This window comes from Pseudoliparis swirei, chromosome 8 (assembly GCF_029220125.1).
Source record: "Pseudoliparis swirei isolate HS2019 ecotype Mariana Trench chromosome 8, NWPU_hadal_v1, whole genome shotgun sequence".
NCBI classification, from domain to species: Eukaryota; Metazoa; Chordata; class Actinopteri; order Perciformes; family Liparidae; genus Pseudoliparis; species Pseudoliparis swirei.
Genome location: NC_079395.1, coordinates 1,927,106 through 1,946,136, shown reverse-complemented (window position 1 = coordinate 1,946,136; position 19,031 = coordinate 1,927,106). Strand labels below are relative to the sequence as shown.

At 50.0% G+C, this 19,031-nt stretch overlaps 2 protein-coding genes across 8 annotated transcripts in view; both read left to right on the top strand.

The window, feature by feature from the left end:
• LOC130198197 (rho GTPase-activating protein 12-like) overlaps positions 1–12,891 on the top strand; it is a 46,139-nt gene extending 33,248 nt beyond the window's left edge. The window contains exons 4-19 of one of the 7 annotated variants that reach the window (XM_056421338.1): positions 1,491–1,697; positions 2,943–3,023; positions 5,237–5,365; positions 5,486–5,536; positions 5,959–6,033; positions 6,715–6,776; positions 7,645–7,726; positions 8,222–8,323; positions 8,585–8,683; positions 9,909–10,011; positions 10,402–10,521; positions 11,101–11,199; positions 11,299–11,376; positions 11,557–11,691; positions 11,851–11,956; positions 12,270–12,891. In XM_056421338.1, coding sequence (XP_056277313.1) covers positions 1,491–1,697; positions 2,943–3,023; positions 5,237–5,365; positions 5,486–5,536; positions 5,959–6,033; positions 6,715–6,776; positions 7,645–7,726; positions 8,222–8,323; positions 8,585–8,683; positions 9,909–10,011; positions 10,402–10,521; positions 11,101–11,199; positions 11,299–11,376; positions 11,557–11,691; positions 11,851–11,956; positions 12,270–12,444 — 1,704 coding nt within the window. In that variant the 3' untranslated portion in view covers positions 12,445–12,891. The remainder of the gene's footprint in view (positions 1–1,490; positions 1,698–2,942; positions 3,024–5,236; positions 5,366–5,485; positions 5,537–5,958; positions 6,034–6,714; positions 6,777–7,644; positions 7,727–8,221; positions 8,324–8,584; positions 8,684–9,908; positions 10,012–10,401; positions 10,522–11,100; positions 11,200–11,298; positions 11,377–11,556; positions 11,692–11,850; positions 11,957–12,269) is intronic. The other 6 variants (XM_056421342.1, XM_056421339.1, XM_056421340.1 and 3 more) reach the window with 6 other exon arrangements.
• Positions 12,892–16,233: 3,342 nt separating this feature from the next.
• On the top strand, positions 16,234–18,496 carry LOC130198354 (ring-infected erythrocyte surface antigen-like). Its single transcript, XM_056421505.1, has 2 exons — positions 16,234–16,372; positions 17,727–18,496. The coding sequence occupies exons 1-2, from the start codon at positions 16,234–16,236 to the stop codon at positions 18,494–18,496; spliced, it is 909 nt and encodes a 302-aa protein (XP_056277480.1).
• The last annotated feature ends 535 nt before the right edge of the window (positions 18,497–19,031 follow it).

The following is a 19,031-nucleotide window of genomic DNA, read 5'->3' as shown; positions in this document are numbered from 1 at the left end:
GTGTCTGACGGGTCTCCTGGTGGTGTCTGACGGGTCTCCTGGGTGGTGTCTGACGGGTCTCCTGGGTGGTGTCTGACGGGGTCTCCTGGGTGGTGTCTGACGGGGTCTCCTGGGTGGTGTCTGACGGGGTCTCCTGGGTGGTGTCTGACGGGGTCTCCTGGGTGGTGTCTGACGGGGTCTCCTGGGTGGTGTCTGACGGGGTCTCCTGGGTGGTGTCTGACGGGGTCTCCTGGGCGGTGTCTGACGGGGTCTCCTGGGCGGTGTCTGACGGGGTCTCCTGGGCGGTGTCTGACGGGGTCTCCTGGGTGGTGTCTGACGGGGTCTCCTGGGTGGTGTCTGACGGGTCTCCTGGGTGGTGTCTGACGGGTCTCCTGGGTGGTGTCTGACGGGTCTCCTGGGTGGTGTCTGACGGGTCTCCTGGGTGGTGTCTGACGGGTCTCCTGGGTGGTGTCTGACGGGTCTCCTGGTGGTGTCTGACGGGGTCTCCTGGGTGGTGTCTGACGGGGTCTCCTGGGTGGTGTCTGACGGGGTCTCCTGGGTGGTGTCTGACGGGGTCTCCTGGGTGGTGTCTGACGGGGTCTCCTGGGTGGTGTCTGACGGGGTCTCCTGGGTGGTGTCTGACGGGTCTCCTGGGTGGTGTCTGACGGGTCTCCTGGGTGGTGTCTGACGGGTCTCCTGGGTGGTGTCTGACGGGTCTCCTGGGTGGTGTCTGACGGGTCTCCTGGGTGGTGTCTGACGGGTCTCCTGGGTGGTGTCTGACGGGTCTCCTGGTGGTGTCTGACGGGTCTCCTGGGTGGTGTCTGACGGGTCTCCTGGGTGGTGTCTGACGGGTCTCCTGGGTGGTGTCTGACGGGTCTCCTGGGTGGTGTCTGACGGGTCTCCTGGGTGGTGTCTGACGGGTCTCCTGGGTGGTGTCTGACGGGTCTCCTGGGTGGTGTCTGACGGGTCTCCTGGGTGGTGTCTGACGGGTCTCCTGGGCGGTGTCTGACGGGTCTCCTGGTGGTGTCTGACGGGTCTCCTAGGTGGTGTCTGACGGGTCTCCTGGGTGGTGTCTGACGGGTCTCCTGGGTGGTGTCTGACGGGTCTCCTAGGCGGTGTCTGACGGGGTCTCCTGGGCGGTGTCTGACGGGGTCTCCTAGGTGGTGTCTGACGGGGTCTCCTGGGCGGTGTCTGACGGGGTCTCCTGGGTGGTGTCTGACGGGGTCTCCTAGGTGGTGTCTGACGGGGTCTCCTAGGTGGTGTCTGACGGGGTCTCCTGGGTGGTGTCTGACGGGGTCTCCTGGGTGGTGTCTGATGGGGTCTCCTAGGCGGTGTCTGACGGGGTCTCCTGGGTGGTGTCTGACGGGGTCTCCTGGGCGGTGTCTGACGGGGTCTCCTGGGCGGTGTCTGACGGGGTCTCCTGGGTGCTCTTGGTGTTCCTCCTCTGTAACCCCGTGGTGAAAGGTTCCCCTCTCTCTCTCTTTTTCTCCTTCCCCCTCTCTTCTCTTCAGACCACTCCCCTCTCGCCGTCGTTCGACCCCTTCCTCTCGCTCTCCATCGGGCGCCTCCAGCCCCTGTCGTCGTCGTCAGAGGACACGTGCTTCAGCGCCTGCTCCAGCCGGTCGGACAGCCGGTGTGGCTCGCCGCCGCGCGGCTGGTCGGAGGAGACGGACGCCCGCGGCCTCACGCTGTACGTCAGCGGCCGCACCAACGAGAAGGTACCGGGCCGACGGGCCGCTTCGGGCTTCTGGGGGCTGATTTCCTCCCGACGCACACGGCTCCCTCATTTCCTCATCGCACACCGAAAAAATAAAACAAGGAGAAGACGACGTCATCTAGAAACTACCAACTGGAACCGCTTCAGACATGTTGGGGAAGAATGTGTTACACATGTAACAACTCTATTCTCATGATTCAATGAATCTACCATAGAGATTACATCACTTCCTGGTCTTTTTTGTTTCATTCTATCCCTTTTTTTGTATTTTATGCTCTAAATATGTAAAACTAAAATGAGCATCACCTAAAGATCTGCACACGCAACGTGAATTATCTGTAAATGTCTAATTGATGCCTACTTTCAATTTTAAAAAATGTTTTAAAAAATCCTCATTATGGGGAAATACTTTAAATCACTCATGCGGATAAAAATAAATAATAATATTATTTAGAGAGCTTTAAAGACATTTTACATCACGTGTCATTTAGCTGACAGAGAACAGCTACAGGGAGCCGGTCAGGGTTCAGTGCCTGGCTCAAGGACACGTGGACGAGGGCGGGGGTTGAACCGCCGACCCCCAGACGGACCTGCCACTGACGAAGAAGAAGAAGAAGAAGAGCAATAACCGCGTTGTTTGTGTACAGGACTGTCTCAGAAAATTAGAATATTGTGATAAAGTTATTTATTTTCTGTAATGCAATTAAAAAAACAAATGTCATGCATTCTGGATTCATTACAAATCAACTGAAATATTGCAAGCCTTTTATTCTTTTAATATTGCTGATTATGGCTTACAGCTTAAGAAAACTCTAAAATCCTATCTCATAAAATTTTAATATTTCCTCAGACCAAGTAAAAAAAAGATTTATAACAGCTGAGTGTTTGTCAAGGCTCAGGAAACCCTTGCAGGTGTTTCGAGTTAATTAGACAATTCAAGTGATTTGTTTAATACCCTACTAGTATACTTTTTCATGATATTCTAATATTTAGAGATAGGATATTTGAGTTTTCTTAAGCTGTAAGCCATAATCAGCAATAAATCAGAATAAAAGGCTTGCAATATTTCAGTTGATTTGTAATGAATCCAGAATGCATGACATTTTTGTTTTTTTAATTGCATCACAGAAAATAAAGAACTTCATCACAATATTCTAATTTTCTGAGACAGTCCTGTAGTTGTGTAGTTGTTGGACACGTATGTGGGACTCGCACTAACGCCTCTTGTCCGTGTGTCCGCCTCCAGTGGTTGAAACACGCCGATGAGCAAGGCAGGCCGTACTACTACAGTGCGGACGGCTCCAGGTCAGAGTGGGAGCTGCCCAAGGTAAGACGATGACGTCATCGCTCATGCACCCGGCTGGTTCACTCAGGGGACGAGAGGGAGAAAAAGATTCCGCTTCAAGTTACTTATTCTGCCCGGCAACCAAACCAACCGCGACGGGAATTTTGTTCTAAGTACAGAAATTAGACGGATTTGTTTGGCATTTTGCTTGATATGTTATTTCCATTAATTAGTTCTAAAAGTTGTTGAAAATCAACATAATTAGGTTTTTAATTGGCTAAAGTAGTTTAAAATCAAACATTAAATATAGATTGTTTCCTTCGTACATCAGTTTCTGCCTCGATGTGTGTGACATGAACGCATCACGGCAGACACTAGGACACAGTAACGCATCACGGCAGACACTAGGACACTTGAACGCATCACGGCAGACACTAGGACACATGAACGCATCACGGCAGACACTAGGACACATGAACGCATCACGGCAGACACTAGGACACTTGAACGCATCACGGCAGACACTAGGACACATGAACGCATCACAGCAGACACTAGGACACATGAACGCATCACGGCAGACACTAGGACACATGAACGCATCACAGCAGACACTAGGACACATGAACGCATCACTGCAGACACTAGGACACATGAACGCATCACAACAGACACTAGGACACATGAACGCATCACAGCAGACACTAGGACACATGAACGCATCACGGCAGACACTAGGACACATGAACGCATCACGGCAGACACTAGGACACATGAACACATCACGGCAGACACTAGGACACATGAACGCATCACGGCAGAAACTAGGACACATTAACGCATCACGGCAGACACTAGGACACATGAACGCATCACGGCAGACACTAGGACACATGAACGCATCACGGCAGACACTAGGACACTTGAACGCATCACGGCAGACACTAGGACACATGAACGCATCACGGCAGACACTAGGACACTTGAACGCATCACGGCAGACACTAGGACACATGAACGCATCACGGCAGACACTAGGACACATGAACGCATCACGGCAGACACTAGGACACATGAACGCATCACGGCAGACACTAGGACACATGAACGCATCACGGCAGACACTAGGACACATGAATGCATCACGGCAGACACTAGGACACTTGAACGCATCACGGCAGACACTAGGACACGTGAACGCATCACGGCAGACACTAGGACACATGAACGCATCACGGCAGACACTAGGACACATGAACGCATCACAGCAGACACTAGAACACATGAACGCATCACGGCAGACACTAGGACACTTGAACGCATCACGGCAGACACTAGGACACATGAACGCATCACGGCAGACACTAGGACACATGAACGCATCACGGCAGACACTAGGACACATGAACGCATCACGGCAGACACTAGGACACTTGAACGCATCACGGCAGACACTAGGACACACGAACGCATCACGGCAGACACTAGGACACACGAACGCATCACGGCAGACACTAGGACACATGAACGCATCACGGCAGACACTAGGACACATGAACGCATCACGGCAGACACTAGGACACTTGAACGCATCACGGCAGACACTAGGACACATGAACGCATCACGGCAGACACTAGGACACTTGAACGCATCACGGCAGACACTAGGACACATGAACGCATCACGGCAGACACTAGGACACATGAACGCATCACGGCAGACACTAGGACACATGAACGCATCACGGCAGACACTAGGACACATGAACGCATCACGGCAGACACTAGGACACTTGAACGCATCACGGCAGACACTAGGACACTTGAACGCATCACGGCAGACACTAGGACACATTAACGCATCACGGCAGACACTAGGACACTTGAACGCATGACGGCAGACACTAGGACACATGAACGCATCACGGCAGACACTAGGACACATGAACGCATCACGGCAGACACTAGGACACATGAACGCATCACGGCAGACACTAGGACACATGAACGCATCACGGCAGACACTAGGACACTTGAACGCATCACGGCAGACACTAGGACACTTGAACGCATCACGGCAGACACTAGGACACATGAACGCATCACAGCAGCACCGAGGTGGAGGTGAAGAGCTTCTTACTGCCGTGTGACTCCTCACTTCCTGCTTCGAGACGCGTGAATCATAAATTCTGGGGCGTTTCTTCAGTGGCAGAGTTTTAAAGGTGAATGACTTCCTGTCCCCCCCCCCCCCCCAGTATGACAGCCCCCCCCCACAGCCGCCGGCAGACGCTCTGAAGAGCCTCAGCCTGGACAGGAAACAGGTGGAGCCCATCGTGCTCACCAAGTGGAGGCACAGCGCCCACGTGCAGGACATCAACGACAAGGTCTGATTGGACGAACCCAAAGCGCGACGCGTCCGACCTGTAGTGTGTGTGTGTGTGTGTGTGTGTTGCGTTCACTGTCAAGTCCTCAGTTTCAGTTGTAGGTTTGTTGTTGCTTTGCAGCGGCGGCGTTTCCGCGCAGGCTCGGCCCGCCAGCACCCGTACAAACACCAAGTCAGTAGCCCCGCCCCCCTCCGTCGGATCGACCAATCGAGAGGCTCGCGCCCTCAGAGCAGACAGAATCGTCTCGCATGATAATCGATCGCACGGATGATCACACACGCCCACACACACACACACACACACACACACACACACACACACACTTGTTCATGTCAACCAAACTCAATGATGATGCACGAGTGATTTACCCAAAATAAACGCAGGAGAGGAAGTAGATGATAAAATATCTCCTCCTCCTCATCAATAATCAATAACGCGCCCCGAGACTCCTGGACTTCAGGTACTCGACACACTTGTAATCTCAGCGCTAATCGCCACCGCACTCCTCCAACTGTTTGCATGTTCTTCACCTCCATCACCTTCTCATTAACTCCTGGTGTGTGTGTGTGTTCTCATCCCTGTCTCCTCACCAGGACCCTCCTCTGAGCCCAAAGCCCTCGACCCCCGACTCTGACTCCTGCCCTCCGTCGCCCAAGCCCCCCGCCTCTGTTAGTACCCCCCCCCCAGCAGGCTCCGCCCCTGAAGGGGTTGACCTTGTGGTGCCGTGGTTGTGGGAGGAGCTTCTACACGGGCAGAGAAGATCTGGAGATCAATAGAGAAGATTTTTGTCCTTTTGTCGTCTCACAAATTCGGTGTCGAGACAAAAGATGTTTAAATAAAACACAAACAACAACAACAGGAAGACGATTGGACTTTGAGCCCGTGTAGAAGCCGTCGCCCCGGGAGCTGCTGGTCTGGTGATGATGATACATTAACCGTCTGGTTCCCCTGACGACCCCCTGGGGTCACCTGACAAACAAGCTCTCTCTTTTTATAATCTGAGTTGATCCGACGTTCCTCTGCACGTTCTGGAGCTCAGGCTCCTCTTTCTCTCTCTCTGTGTGTGTGTGTGTGTGTGTGTTTTTGGTGGTGGTGTTCCTCCGATGGAGTGACTCCCTCTCTCTCTTCTCTCTCCATCCTCCTGCTGTGGTTCCGAGTTGATTTGGTGTGTGTGTGTGTGTGTGTGTGTGTGTGTGTGTGTGTGTGTGTGTGTGTGTGTGTGTGTGTGTGTGTGTGTGTGTGTGTGTGTGTGTGTGTGTGTGTGTGTGTGTGTGTGTGTGTGTGTGTGTGTGTGTGTGAACCCTTTCATCTTCAGAGTGTGTGCTAACGTTCTGTTCTTCACCCTCCAGCCGTCTGAGAGGTGCGGCCTGCTGAACGTGACCAAGATCACCGAGCACGGCAAGAAAGTACGGTGAGTGGAGCCGACCTCCACCGGGCTAGACGTTGACCTTTAGTGACCCCATGTTGTCCTTCAGTGACCCCATGTTGACCTTTAGTGACCCCATGTAGACCTTCAGTGACCCCATGTAGACCTTCAGTGACCCCATGTTGTCCTTTAGTGACCCCATGTTGTCCTTTAGTGACCCCATGTTGACCTTCAGTGACCCCATGTTGACCTTCAGTGACCCCATGTTGTCCTTTAGTGACCCCATGTTGACCTTTAGTGACCCCATGTTGTCCTTTAGTGACCCCATGTTGTTCTTTAGTGACCCCATGTTGACCTTCAGTGACCCCATGTTGACCTTCAGTGACCCCATGTTGTCCTTTAGTGACCCCATGTTGTCCTTTAGTAACCCCATGTTGACCTTTAGTGACTCCATGTTGACCTTCAGTTATCCCATGTTGACCTTCAGTGACCCCATGTTGTCCTTTAGTAACCCCATGTTGACCTTTAGTGACCCCATGTTGACCTTCAGTGACCCCATGTTGTCCTTTAGTGACCCCATGTTGTCCTTTAGTGACCCCATGTTGTCCTTTAGTAACCCCATGTTGACCTTCAGTGACTCCATGTTGACCTTCAGTGACCCCATGTTGTCCTTTAGTGACCCCATGTTGTCCTTTAATGACCCCATGTTGACCTTTAGTGACCCCATGTTGACCTTTAGTGACCCCATGTTGACCTTCAGTGACCCCATGTAGACCTTTAGTGACTCCATGTTGACCTTTAGTAACCCCACGTTGACCTTTAGTGACCCTGTTGACCTTTAGTAACCCCACGTTGACCTTTAGTGACCTATTGGATCCAGTGTGTTTGAGTGTTTCTGACCCGTGTGTTGCAGGAAGAACTGGACGTCCTCCTGGACGGTGCTGCAGGGCGCCACGCTGCTATTCGCCAAAGGCCAAGGAGGCGGGACCAGCTGGGTGAGTGACGGCCTCTGACCCCGTGCTACGGTCACTGGACGGGTGTCGGGTTGAATTAAATCTCCCAGATGTTTCCTCCCCCCCCATGCAGCCCTCAGCTCCTCCCCTGACTCTCTGCTCTCCCTGCTAGCCGGAGGCCGTCTCCTCCGGCTGCTCCGCGCTCCACGGAGCCTCCTCTGTATGTGCTTCCTCTCCTTCCTCCTCTTCCTCCCCCCCCCCCTCTGTGTTATTCACTGGCGTGGGGAGAATAACACGTAGATAAACGTTCTTATGTGGCGCTGTGGAGCGTCAGGTGGAGTTGGAGGAGGTTCTGTGGTCACATGGGACGACTCCGTGTTTCAGGAACTCATCGGACTCCATGACGCCAACGCTCCTCCAACCTCATGTTGTCTCTCCTCTCTCTTTTTCCCTCTCTCTCTTCTCTCTCCTCTCTCTTTTTCCGTCTCTCTTCTCTTTCTCCCCCTCTCTTCTCTCTCTCTCTCTCCCTCCGTCCAGTTCGGAGGCGGTCAGTCTAAACCAGAGTTCACGGTGGACCTGCGGGGCGGCTCCGTGGAATGGGCCTCCAAGGACAAGTCCAGCAAGAAGCATGTGATAGAGGTACAGGGGAGAGAGGGGGGGGAGGAGGAGGAGGAGGAGGAGGAGGAGGACTAAATATAAAAGATGCTTCTTCTTGATGAACTCTATAAACATTTATTTTTACACGATGAACTAAGATCGACAGATCGAGAACTATTATTGATTATTGGTTGTGTCTCTCCCCCTGCCTCTCTCTCTCTCTCTCTCTCTCTCTCTCTCTCTCTCTCTCTCTCTCTCTCTCTATCCCCCTCTCTCTCACTCCCTATGCCTCTCTCTCTCCAGGTGAAGACTCGACTGGGCACTGAGCTGCTGATCCACTCAGAAAACGACGTTCTGGTGAACGACTGGTACCGCACGCTGCTGGACACCATCAGCACCCATGTGAGGCCCCGCCCCCTTCACCCAGCCCAACCCACAACACACATATATATATATATTAGGGCTGTCAGCGTTAACGCGTTAATCTATGCGATTAATTTGGCCGCGTTAACGCACAAAAATATTTTAACGCAAGTAACGCAACTTTGTTTACTTCCGGTGTTCGTTGAAGTTTTTACACTCAAACCGAGTGTCAAGCCGCGGCAGTACGGTTTAACACTGTTTCCTTTTTTAAAACAATTATTTTTCCGAGAAAATAAGGAGCATAAATCAGTTTAACTCGTGTGAATCAGTCGGGTTTCCTCCTGCTCCTCCTTCCTCCCGTCTCCCCCTCTGATACACAGAAAAACGAAGGGGCGACGTGTCGGGGGACGCGGCGCGGAAAGAACTCGTCACACGAAGCATTCACCGTGATTGGTCAATCCGTTTGTCTGTCAACATTTTGGGAAAAGAAACAACCAATGAACACTCAGTAAATCACAAAGGACCTCCCACCTCACAGGTGAGGCTCTATAGCAGCCTGTCAGTCAGAGAGCAGAGAACACGGCGTGAGGACAACTGAGCCTCATTACAGAGCTGAGATTGTTCTGGAATGTTTGATGTATAACACGTGGGTATGTGTCATATGCAAACGCCTTTAAAAGGTGAATTTACATTTTTTTGTAAAATGTATAAAATGCCCCCAGCCTCCAGAGGGTTAACGTGACATATGTGAATGTCAGTCAGTTACCAAGGCCACTGGTTCTGCTGCTGTTCAATGTTAAAGATGACAGGACCAATGGGGTCTCAATATACTTCTTTTTTTTTACTAATCTGATGTTTCACTGAAGAAACAATTTATCATCCACAATATTAAATACCTCGCTGGCACTTTATAGGTAGGAGCCTCTTTGAAAACACAGCTCTGTGTGAAGTTTTGTCTTTTAAAAGAAGAAAAAAATAACTTTTAATCGCGATTAATGAATTTCAAAATGTGCGATTAATTAGTTACTTTTTTTTAATCGATTGACAGCCCTAATATATATATATATATATACACACACAGTACATAGTTATATACGTGTATCCTGTTATTACACGATAACCATTGTAATACAAACTTTGACACAACAGAGTCCAAAGGTACAACAATAGGAGGTTTTTACGACCTCTCTCTCCCCCCCTCCCTCCGTCTCTCTCCCCCTCCCCCCTCTCTCTCTCCCACGCCCCCCCTCTCTCTCTCTCTCAGGCCTGGGAGTCTGACGAGGCCTTAGAGGAAGACATGCCGGAGTCGCCCGGTGAGGAAAAACACGACAAGGAGAATGAACCCAGAGACTCGAAGAAAGGCCAAGGTGTGTGTGTGTGTGTGTGTGTCTGTCTGTGTGTCACGGTGTTAAGTCGATGTGTGTCACGGTGTGTGTCACGGTGTGTGTGTGTGTGTGTGTCACGGTGTGTGTGTGTGAGTCACGGTGTGTGTGTGTCTGTCTGTCTGTGTGTCACGGTGTTGAGTCGATGTGTGTCACGGTGTGTGTCACGGTGTGTGTCACGGTGTGTGTCACGGTGTGTGTGTGTGTGTGTGTCACGGTGTGTGTGTGTGTGTGTGTGGTACGTGAATCTGTTTGGTACATCGGAGGTTAGAGAGGAGAGAGTGTAGTTCTCTGGATGAGCGTGTGTGAGGCCACGCCCCCTCAGCTCCTGCTCGCCCAATCAAAAGCGAGCGTTGACGTCCGTCTGTCCCTCAGCCATGAAGACGTCCAGCAGCGTGGACGCCTCGGACAACAAGAAGACCCGCCACAAGCTGAAGAAGTTCCTGACCCGCCGGCCCACGCTGCAGGCCGTCCGGGACAAGGGCTACATCAAAGGTACCACGCAGAACAACGCAGAACCACATACAGAACCACATAGAACCACACAGAACCACATGCAGAACCACATACAGAACCATGCAGAACCACATACAGAGCCACATACAGAACCACACAGAACCACATACAGAACCACACAGAACCACATACAGAACCATGCAGAACCACATAGAACCACGAAGAACCATATACAGAACCATATACAGAACCACACAGATATTTCTACAATGACACCAGTAAAATGTTTATTCTTTGATCTTTATTCTCTCTCCCCCCATTCTCTCTCCCCCCTTTCTCTCTCTCCCCCCCCCTCTTCTCTCTCTCCCCCCCTTCTCTCTCTCCCCCCATTCTCTCTCTCCCCCTTCTCTCTCCCCCTTCTCTCTCTCTCCTTCTCTCTCTCCCCTTCTCTCTCTCCCCTTCTCTCTCTCCCCCTTCTCTCTTCCCCTTCTCTCTCTCCCCTTCTCTCTCTCCCTCTCTCTCTCTCACCTTCTCTCTCCCCCTCTCTCTCTCTCCCCTTCTCTCTCTCCCCTTCTCTCTCCCTCTCTCTCTCTCCCCTTCTCTCTCTCCCCCCCCCAGACCAGGTGTTCGGCTGCAGTCTGTCCAGTCTGTGCCACCGGGAGAGCGACACGGTGCCGCTGTTCGTCAAGATGTGCATCGACCACGTGGAGAACAGCGGTGGGTCTGGAGGAAGCGGCGAGGGGCGGGGCTTAGCGCACACGAGGGGACACGCGCTCCCGGACTGATGGACGTTTTTCCTCCCATGATGCATTGCAGGTCTGTGTGTCGACGGGCTGTACAGAGTCAGCGGGAACCTGGCGATCATCCAGAAGCTCCGCTTCCTCGTCAACCACGGTGAGCGCTCAATAAAGGTTGCTTTGAATCGCTCCGGACACGAAGACCACGCGTCTACTCACGTGTGTGTGTGTGTGTGTGTGTGTGTGTGTGTGTGTGTGTGTGTGTGTGTGTGTGTGTGTGTGTGTGTGTGTGTGTGTGTGTGTGTGTGTGTGTGTGTGTGTGTGTGTGTCCCCCCAGATGAGACGGTGAACCTGACGGACGAGAAGTGGGAGGACATCCACGTGACCACCGGCGCCCTGAAGATGTTCTTCAGGGAGCTGCCGGAGCCGCTCTTCACCTACGCCCTGTTCCACGACTTCATCAGCGGCATCAGTACGCACACACACACACACACACACACACACAGGTGTAAGGTCCCGGCCGTGTGTGTGAACCCTGTTGCTCTCCGTGGAGCCCCGCAGACCCCAACCCCCACTTCCTGTTTGTCATCGTGGACTCCGTGGTTCTGACCCGTGTTCTCCGGTTCTGCAGAGGTTCCGGACTACAAGCAGCGGCTCCAGGCCGTCACGGATCTGATCCGCCAGCTGCCCAAACCGAACCACGACACCATGCAGCTGCTCTTCAAGCACCTCCGCAGGTCAGAGGTCACGCAGCCGGGCAACAGACACGCAAATGAGTGGTGTTGTTCTTCTTGTTGTTCCTCTTGTTGTTGTTCTTCTTGTTCTTCTTCTTGTTGTTGTTCTTCTTGTTGTTCTTCTTCTTGTTGTTCTTCTTGTTGTTCCTCTTGTTGTTCTTCTTGTTGTTCCTCTTGTTGTTGTTCTTGTTGTTGTTGTTCTTCTTGTTGTTCTTCTTCTTGTTGTTCCTCTTGTTGTTGTTCCTCTTGTTGTTCTTCTTGTTGTTCCTCTTGTTGTTGTTCCTCCTCCCTTAACTTGTTTCCTCCTCCTCCTCAGGGTGATCGACCACGGCGAGGAGAACCGCATGACGACCCAGAGCGTGGCCATCGTGTTCGGGCCCACGCTGCTGCGGCCGGAGACGGAGACGTGGAACATCGCGGTCCACATGGTGTACCAGAACCAGATCGTGGAGCTCATCCTGCTGGAGTACGACAACGTGTTCGGCAGGTAGAGGGGGGGGGGGGGGGGCAGGCCTCTCTCTCTCTGGTCCGGTTTGGCTCGGCTTCATCTCAACCCTCTTTACGGACCTCTCGGATCGGGACCAAAGACACGATTAATCAATACGCAACGAACAAATCACCTCCGAAAACAAAGCTGTAACTAAACTAGCGACCAAAAAATATATAAAAAAGGACAAGAGTTTGGACTCTTTGCACGTTGTGTGCCACTTTACTGCAAAAAGGTGACGACACTGGATCCCTAAGGGGGCGGGACCAAAGGACTCTGGACCGGCTGACCCGGTGGACGTATGGAGCGCTCCTGGATGAACCGCGGGAGGACACTGCGCCGCTCGGCTTTTAAGAGGAGAAGCAGAACACGGGGTGGAGGTCTGAGGATTAACACAAACACGTTCTGCCGATGCTGGACGGATGTATTTTATTTAAAGTATTTGGTTTTCCTTCTGCGCTCTTCATTCCATCCTCCTTCCCTTTTTCTTTTTTTTTCAATCCTGACACACTGGAACACAACAGAGGTTATCGCTCTGTAAAATATATATAATATAAATATATATATATTATATACAATATATATATATAATATTTATAAATATTATCTATTAATATATATATATTAATAGAAAATATATATATTATATATATAATATGTATGAATATTATCTATTAATAAATATATATATATATATTAATAGATAATCTATAAACATATATATTGTATATATATATTTATATATAAATATATATATATATTATATATATTGTATGAATATATATATATTTATAAATGTTATATATATATATATCAAATATATGTAATATATATATATCTTCTCCATTTGGCTTTTCAGAACAAATCATCGTCTCAGTAAATCAACAGGTACTCGTGTCGGTGTCTTTTTAGATATTCCAGGTCGACTGTACAGTGTGTGTGTGTGTGTGTGTGTTGTGTGCATGAGGCGGGGTGGAAGGACGAGTGACTCAATGACACCATGTTGTACAAATAGTAAATATAAGTATGTATGCCCGCTGCGAATATGTGACACGAGGGAGGAGTCCCCATGTTTGTGATTGACGGATGTGGGGGGGGGGGGGTGGGGGGAGTAACTGTTGGCTTTAAGTGAACTGGAATAAAGGAGCTCTGATGGGAGACGTGTCCAAAGACCCACGCTGTGTTATTTCAATGTGTTCTAGTGTCAATCCTTCATGGCGTCTCAGAGACATCCACAAAGGACACGGTCAGCAACGTCTTACTGGCAGTGTTGGGAAAGTTCACGTAGAAAATGAACTAGTTCAAAGTTCAGTTCACACATTTTAAAATGAACTAGTTCAGTTCATAGTTCATATTTCAAAAATATGAACTAAAGTTCATGGTTTCAAAAATGAACTTTTTAGTTCTTTTTTTAAACATTTTGCTGGGAGCTATTATTTGTCCACATTATTGCCGCCACGGCCGTAGAGAACCACAGACAGCAATTATTGTTTATCAGTTTTAACATTGAAACTATGTGTCAGATTCATATTCGTATCCAATTTTGAATCCTTATCTAACCAGGGTTTATATTAGCATTGAAGCGACAGCCCTCAAAATACTGTCATTTCCCTAACGCTTTGTTGTCCTCACTCTCTTCTGTAAACCAGGCGGGCATTGTTTACAAGCAAACGTTAAGTTTTTGTTGTCTGGGTCAGTTCCGATTTTTGTATAAAAGTCTTTTAAATAGGCGTAAGCGTCGCAGGCGCTGTCTTCATCCATTTTCATCCGTGCTAACTCCATCTATGTGACGCGATTTGATGACGTATTTGTTAGTGCGACAGGTATGAGAGTGGGTGGCCAGTTTGGGTTGTTTTCATCCTCCATTTTCAGACGTGTTTACGGTGAGTTTTAACTGGTTTTCGCCTGGGGGGTTCTGAGAAAATCTGGCAACCTCGTGAACGAATATGAACTATGAATGAGCGGCGTTCAAGAGCACCAGAACGAACGCGTTCTCTAAACGTTCATCAATCGGTAAAATGAAACGTTCAGTTCCCGTTCGGGCAAAAAAAGAGCGCGTTCATGAACGATCGTTCATTGAACGCGTTCGTGCACAACACTGCCACTGGGCTGTCGCTGTCCAGGGGTCTGATGGGAGGACCCTGGTCGTCAACACACCGACCACATATATATTATAGATAATATATATCTATATTATATATTCGACCGGAAACCATGGAAACCACACGTTTGAATATGTATATATATACATATATATATGTGTTTATGTGTATATATATACACATATATTTGTGTATATATGTATGTGTATATATATAATCTGTGTCACGGTAAAGCAACGAGATGCAGGAGACAGTCGGCCTCCTCCCTCGGCTCCGTGCGCAGCCATTGGATTTTTGATCCTCACAAGTGCGTTGTGGACACACACACACGCATACACACACACACACACACACACGTACACACACTCACACACGTACACACACACCCCTCGCTCCCTATTAACCTGATAACTCATTTGGGGGAATCTTCGCTAAACTGTTAAAATAATAAGCGAGAAGAGGAGCGAGCTCTCACACTTGCTGTGGATGTCTGTCTCTGAGGACAACAACAACAACAACACGGACCACAACAACATCCTGTCTTTGTTTCAGCGACAGCAGCAGACGATTTTAATCTGTATTTAACGTGTTCTGGAATACATATGAGTGAGTTCTGGAGTCGGGTGTGTTCTTATGGAGGAGGAGGAGGAGGAGAAGAAGACTGTTTCCATGGTGACCGAGAGGTCCTAAACCGGGTCCAGAGGGGGCGGAGCCTCTTCTTCTCATCGAGACACCGTGCGTTGACCTCTAGTTATCAGTCCCTGTGTGTGTGTGTGTGTGTGTGTGTGTGTGTGTGTGTGTGTGTGTGTGTGTGTGTGTGTGTGTGTGTGTGTGTGTGTGTGTGTGTGTGTGTGTGTGTGTGTGTGTGTGTGTGTGTGTGACTTTTAACGGAGCGAATCAATTTGAGAAAGAAGAAGAAAAGACATGTCCACATCAAACACTGCGAGGCACTGAGGAAACACCACACACACACTCTCACACACACACACACACACACACTCTCACACACACTCACAGCTGTGGGTTTGTTTTCTACCGGGACTCCCTGTTCCACCAGATGTATTCATGTATAGTGGAGACGAGATGGAACCCCCCCCCCCCCCCCCGAGGAGATTTATAACAAAGTGAGAGGACGATGAAGAGAGGATGAGATAATTAAGGGAATGAAAGAAGGAGACAAAAGGGCAGAGGAGGAGGAGGAGCTTGTTGACTCGTCGTGAGGGTTCATCTTCGGCTGATTAACAACATCATCTAGAACAAAGGGAATTATAGTTTATAGTTATATATAATATCTTCACTCCAGACCTCCTTCTTATATCTTGTCCACCTTTCCTTCCTTCATCCTATTCCTTGTCCATCTTTCTCTCTTTCCTTCCTTCCTTCCTATTATATAAAGGAAATGATACCTTGCTATAAAGGTAATCTTTATATAAAGAAACGCGCCTCATTCCTGAAGCAGAGTTCTGGAAGTTGTTCCTCCTTTGTGTTGGTTTCCTACACTTCGTTGCCAAACCCAAAGCTGTCGGCCCGTCAGCGTGATGGCAGACGGCGAGGGGGGGGGGGGCGCTCCTCCTGCCCTCATGAGAAAACTCAATCACCTCCTCCCTCTGGCTCCTTTTGGCTGGTCCTCCTCTCTTTCTGCTCCAAGTGTTTCTGACATTTTTGTGAAAAAAATGAAAATCTCTGGAAAAATGAAGAAACAGATCGGTGGGCAGAGTCGGGCCAGAAACACCATTTTTGCATTTTCAGGCCGGACTCGGCTCCCAGCCGACCGGGCCGTGGAGAATCCGCCCGGTGCTCCGGATGTCCGGGCTGTCGGTCAGGGTACCGGTAACCAGTGGCGGTGCGTCCATAGGGGGCGCTAGGGCGCCGCCCCTCTTAAAGTTTTGAGATGAAGAAAAAAGAAGAAGAAAAAAAAAAGAATCCTGTCAAAAACATTATATGCCAAATCATTTAAATAGTAAATATACCGTGTTGACGCGCTAAATGTGTGTGGGAGACCGTCAGCCTGTCAACAACCACTTAAGTTAATGTGAAAACATATAATATATCGCCACTCATTATCACGGAGAGAAGCCCCTCCCCTTTTTCGGGACACCGGCCCAATGTGTGTGTATGGGAGCGAGCAAACATTTCAGTCGTTTCGGTAAGGACGGCTTCTCATTAGCGGATGAAACGTGAATCTTGGGGCACAAAAATGTGCGCTCATTGGCCAATGACATTGTTTTATTATTTCACGTGATTGGACTATTCGGCCAATCAGAGACCGGTATGTTCCCTCAGCCAGAGAGCTCCACGGAGCTACGGGAGCAGGTTGCTAACGGAGCTGTTAGCTGGAGCTCAGTGAGTAATGCGCTGTTTAGATTCCCCTGTCTGTTGTTCCAAAGTCCTGGGACTGAAACTCTCTGGACTACAACGGGGTGAGGGATCTAAAGAGCTGCAGACAAGTGGAAAGCACAAATCTTGCCGCAGTTATCTAGCTAAGAGCATGGAGCTAACTCGCTAACAGCATGAAGCTAACCCTGTTTGCAGAGCAGCAGAAGGAGACCGAACTGGCATCGAAAACACAACGAAGAAGTTCTGAAAAACAGACACATTCCCTCCAGAATAATGAAACAGGCTGATAACAGACATGATTGACTTTAATCAGAGAGTTATTGAGAAGTTTGCCAACTTTAAAGAGAGGAGGGCTACTTGTCTTTACAGTAGTGGGTCGACTCTGTCACCCAATGTAACATGTGATCTCTTTCTGACTCTATTCTGCTCTGAACCTCTTTCATGTGAGGGTGAAACTCTTTTATTTTGCAAACCTCTGAAACCCAACCCAATGTTCCTTAAAGCTGCTCTGAACCTCTCATGCCCAAAGTTACAGTGTGTTGATAGTTGTTATTGGACCGTGTTGAGCACGGTGCTTTCTTTAAATTTCACCAGCCGCCACTGCCGGTAACCCTCCTCCATCACCCCCCCAGGGCACATGTCAGTCCTCCTCCAGCTGTTTCACCCTGGTGTTCAACCTTCCTGCACACATTCATGAAGTACACCGCGCCTCTTCACCAGCAGCCGCACACACAACCCCCCCCCCCCCCCCCGTCACATCTAACAGCCGGTAAACTCTCCCCGTTATCTGTCTCGCCGGCTTCGGTTTAAATCACCTCACCGTCTCGTCCCACTTCCTGCCGATCAGGACGCCGCTCGGCTGCCTCCGTCTCCCTTAGTTACGTCTCCCTGAACGTCTCCTTGAACGTCTCCTTGAACATCTCCCTTAGTTACGTCTCCCTGAACGTCTCCTTGAACGTCACCCTGAACATCACCCTGAACGTCTCCCTGAACGTCTCCCTGAACGTCACCCTGAACGTCTCCCTGAACGTCACCCTGAACGTCTCCCTGAACGTCTCCCTGAACGTCTCCCTGAACGTCACCCTGAACGTCTCCCTGAACGTCTCCCAGAACGTCTCCCTGAACGTCTCCCAGAACGTCTCCTTGAACGTCTCCCCTAATTACGTCTCCCTGAACGTCTCCCTGAACGTCTCCCAGAACGTCTCCCTGAACGTCTCCTTGAACGTCTCCCCTAGTTACGTCTCCCTGAACGTCTCCCAGAACGTCTCCTTGAACGTCTCCCAGAACATCTCCCAGAACGTCACCCTGAACGTCTCCCTGAACGTCACCCTGAACGTCTCCCAGAACGTCTCCCTGAACGTCTCCTTGAACGTCTCCCAGAACGTCTCCTTGAACGTCTCCTTGAACGTCTCCCCTAATTACGTCTCCCTGAACGTCTCCCTGAACGTCTCCCAGAACGTCTCCCTGAACGTCTCCTTGAACGTCTCCCCTAGTTACGTCTCCCTGAACGTCTCCCTGAACGTCTCCCAGAACGTCTCCCAGAACGTCTCCCAGAACGTCTCCCAGAACGTCTCCTTGAACGTCTCCTTGAACGTTTCCCTGAACGCACCGCGGTAAACGAGGCGTTGGTCGTTTCACTTGACGAGACGGAGGCAATCCGCATGAAGCGACGGGATATCTTCACAGCTTTCCTTCTCAGGCCCGTGGAGCTCAATTATAGCCGATAGCGGATGAAAAACAAACGTGGTAGTAAAGCTGAGTGAGTTAAAGCTCGTGTTTCCTCGAGAGATAACACCTCAACCGACAGGCGTTAACAGACACTCTGCCGGAAACATAGTTCATCTTATCTTAAGCGACGTGTCCACAGCTTCACGGGTTCACATCGTTCTCGATGCGCGTTCCCTTCTGACATCGTGCGAATGAATCTCATCGTGGGCAAAAAGATGTGAAGCTCAACTTCTACAAAGCGTTTCTGTGGGTGTTCGATTTGAATCAGATGCACTTAAAAAACAAGCCGTGACGTGCTTTATTCAGACATGTTTACACTCAAGAGAAAGAAAAGAGAGGAAATAAATCCTCCGTCAAGTTCGATGTTCCATCAAGGTTAAGACGATCGGTGGACCTCCATCAGGGTCCTGGTCCGTCCTGCTGG

Excerpts from the sequence above, each read along its gene's own strand:
- LOC130198354 (XM_056421505.1), top strand. The coding sequence starts at position 16,234 with ATGAAGAAACAGATCGGTGGGCAGAGTCGGGCCAGAAACACCATTTTT. Across the intron at positions 16,373-17,726 it reads GGCTGTCGGTCAGGGTACCG|GACGCCGCTCGGCTGCCTCC; the intron begins GTAACCAGTGGC and ends CCTGCCGATCAG.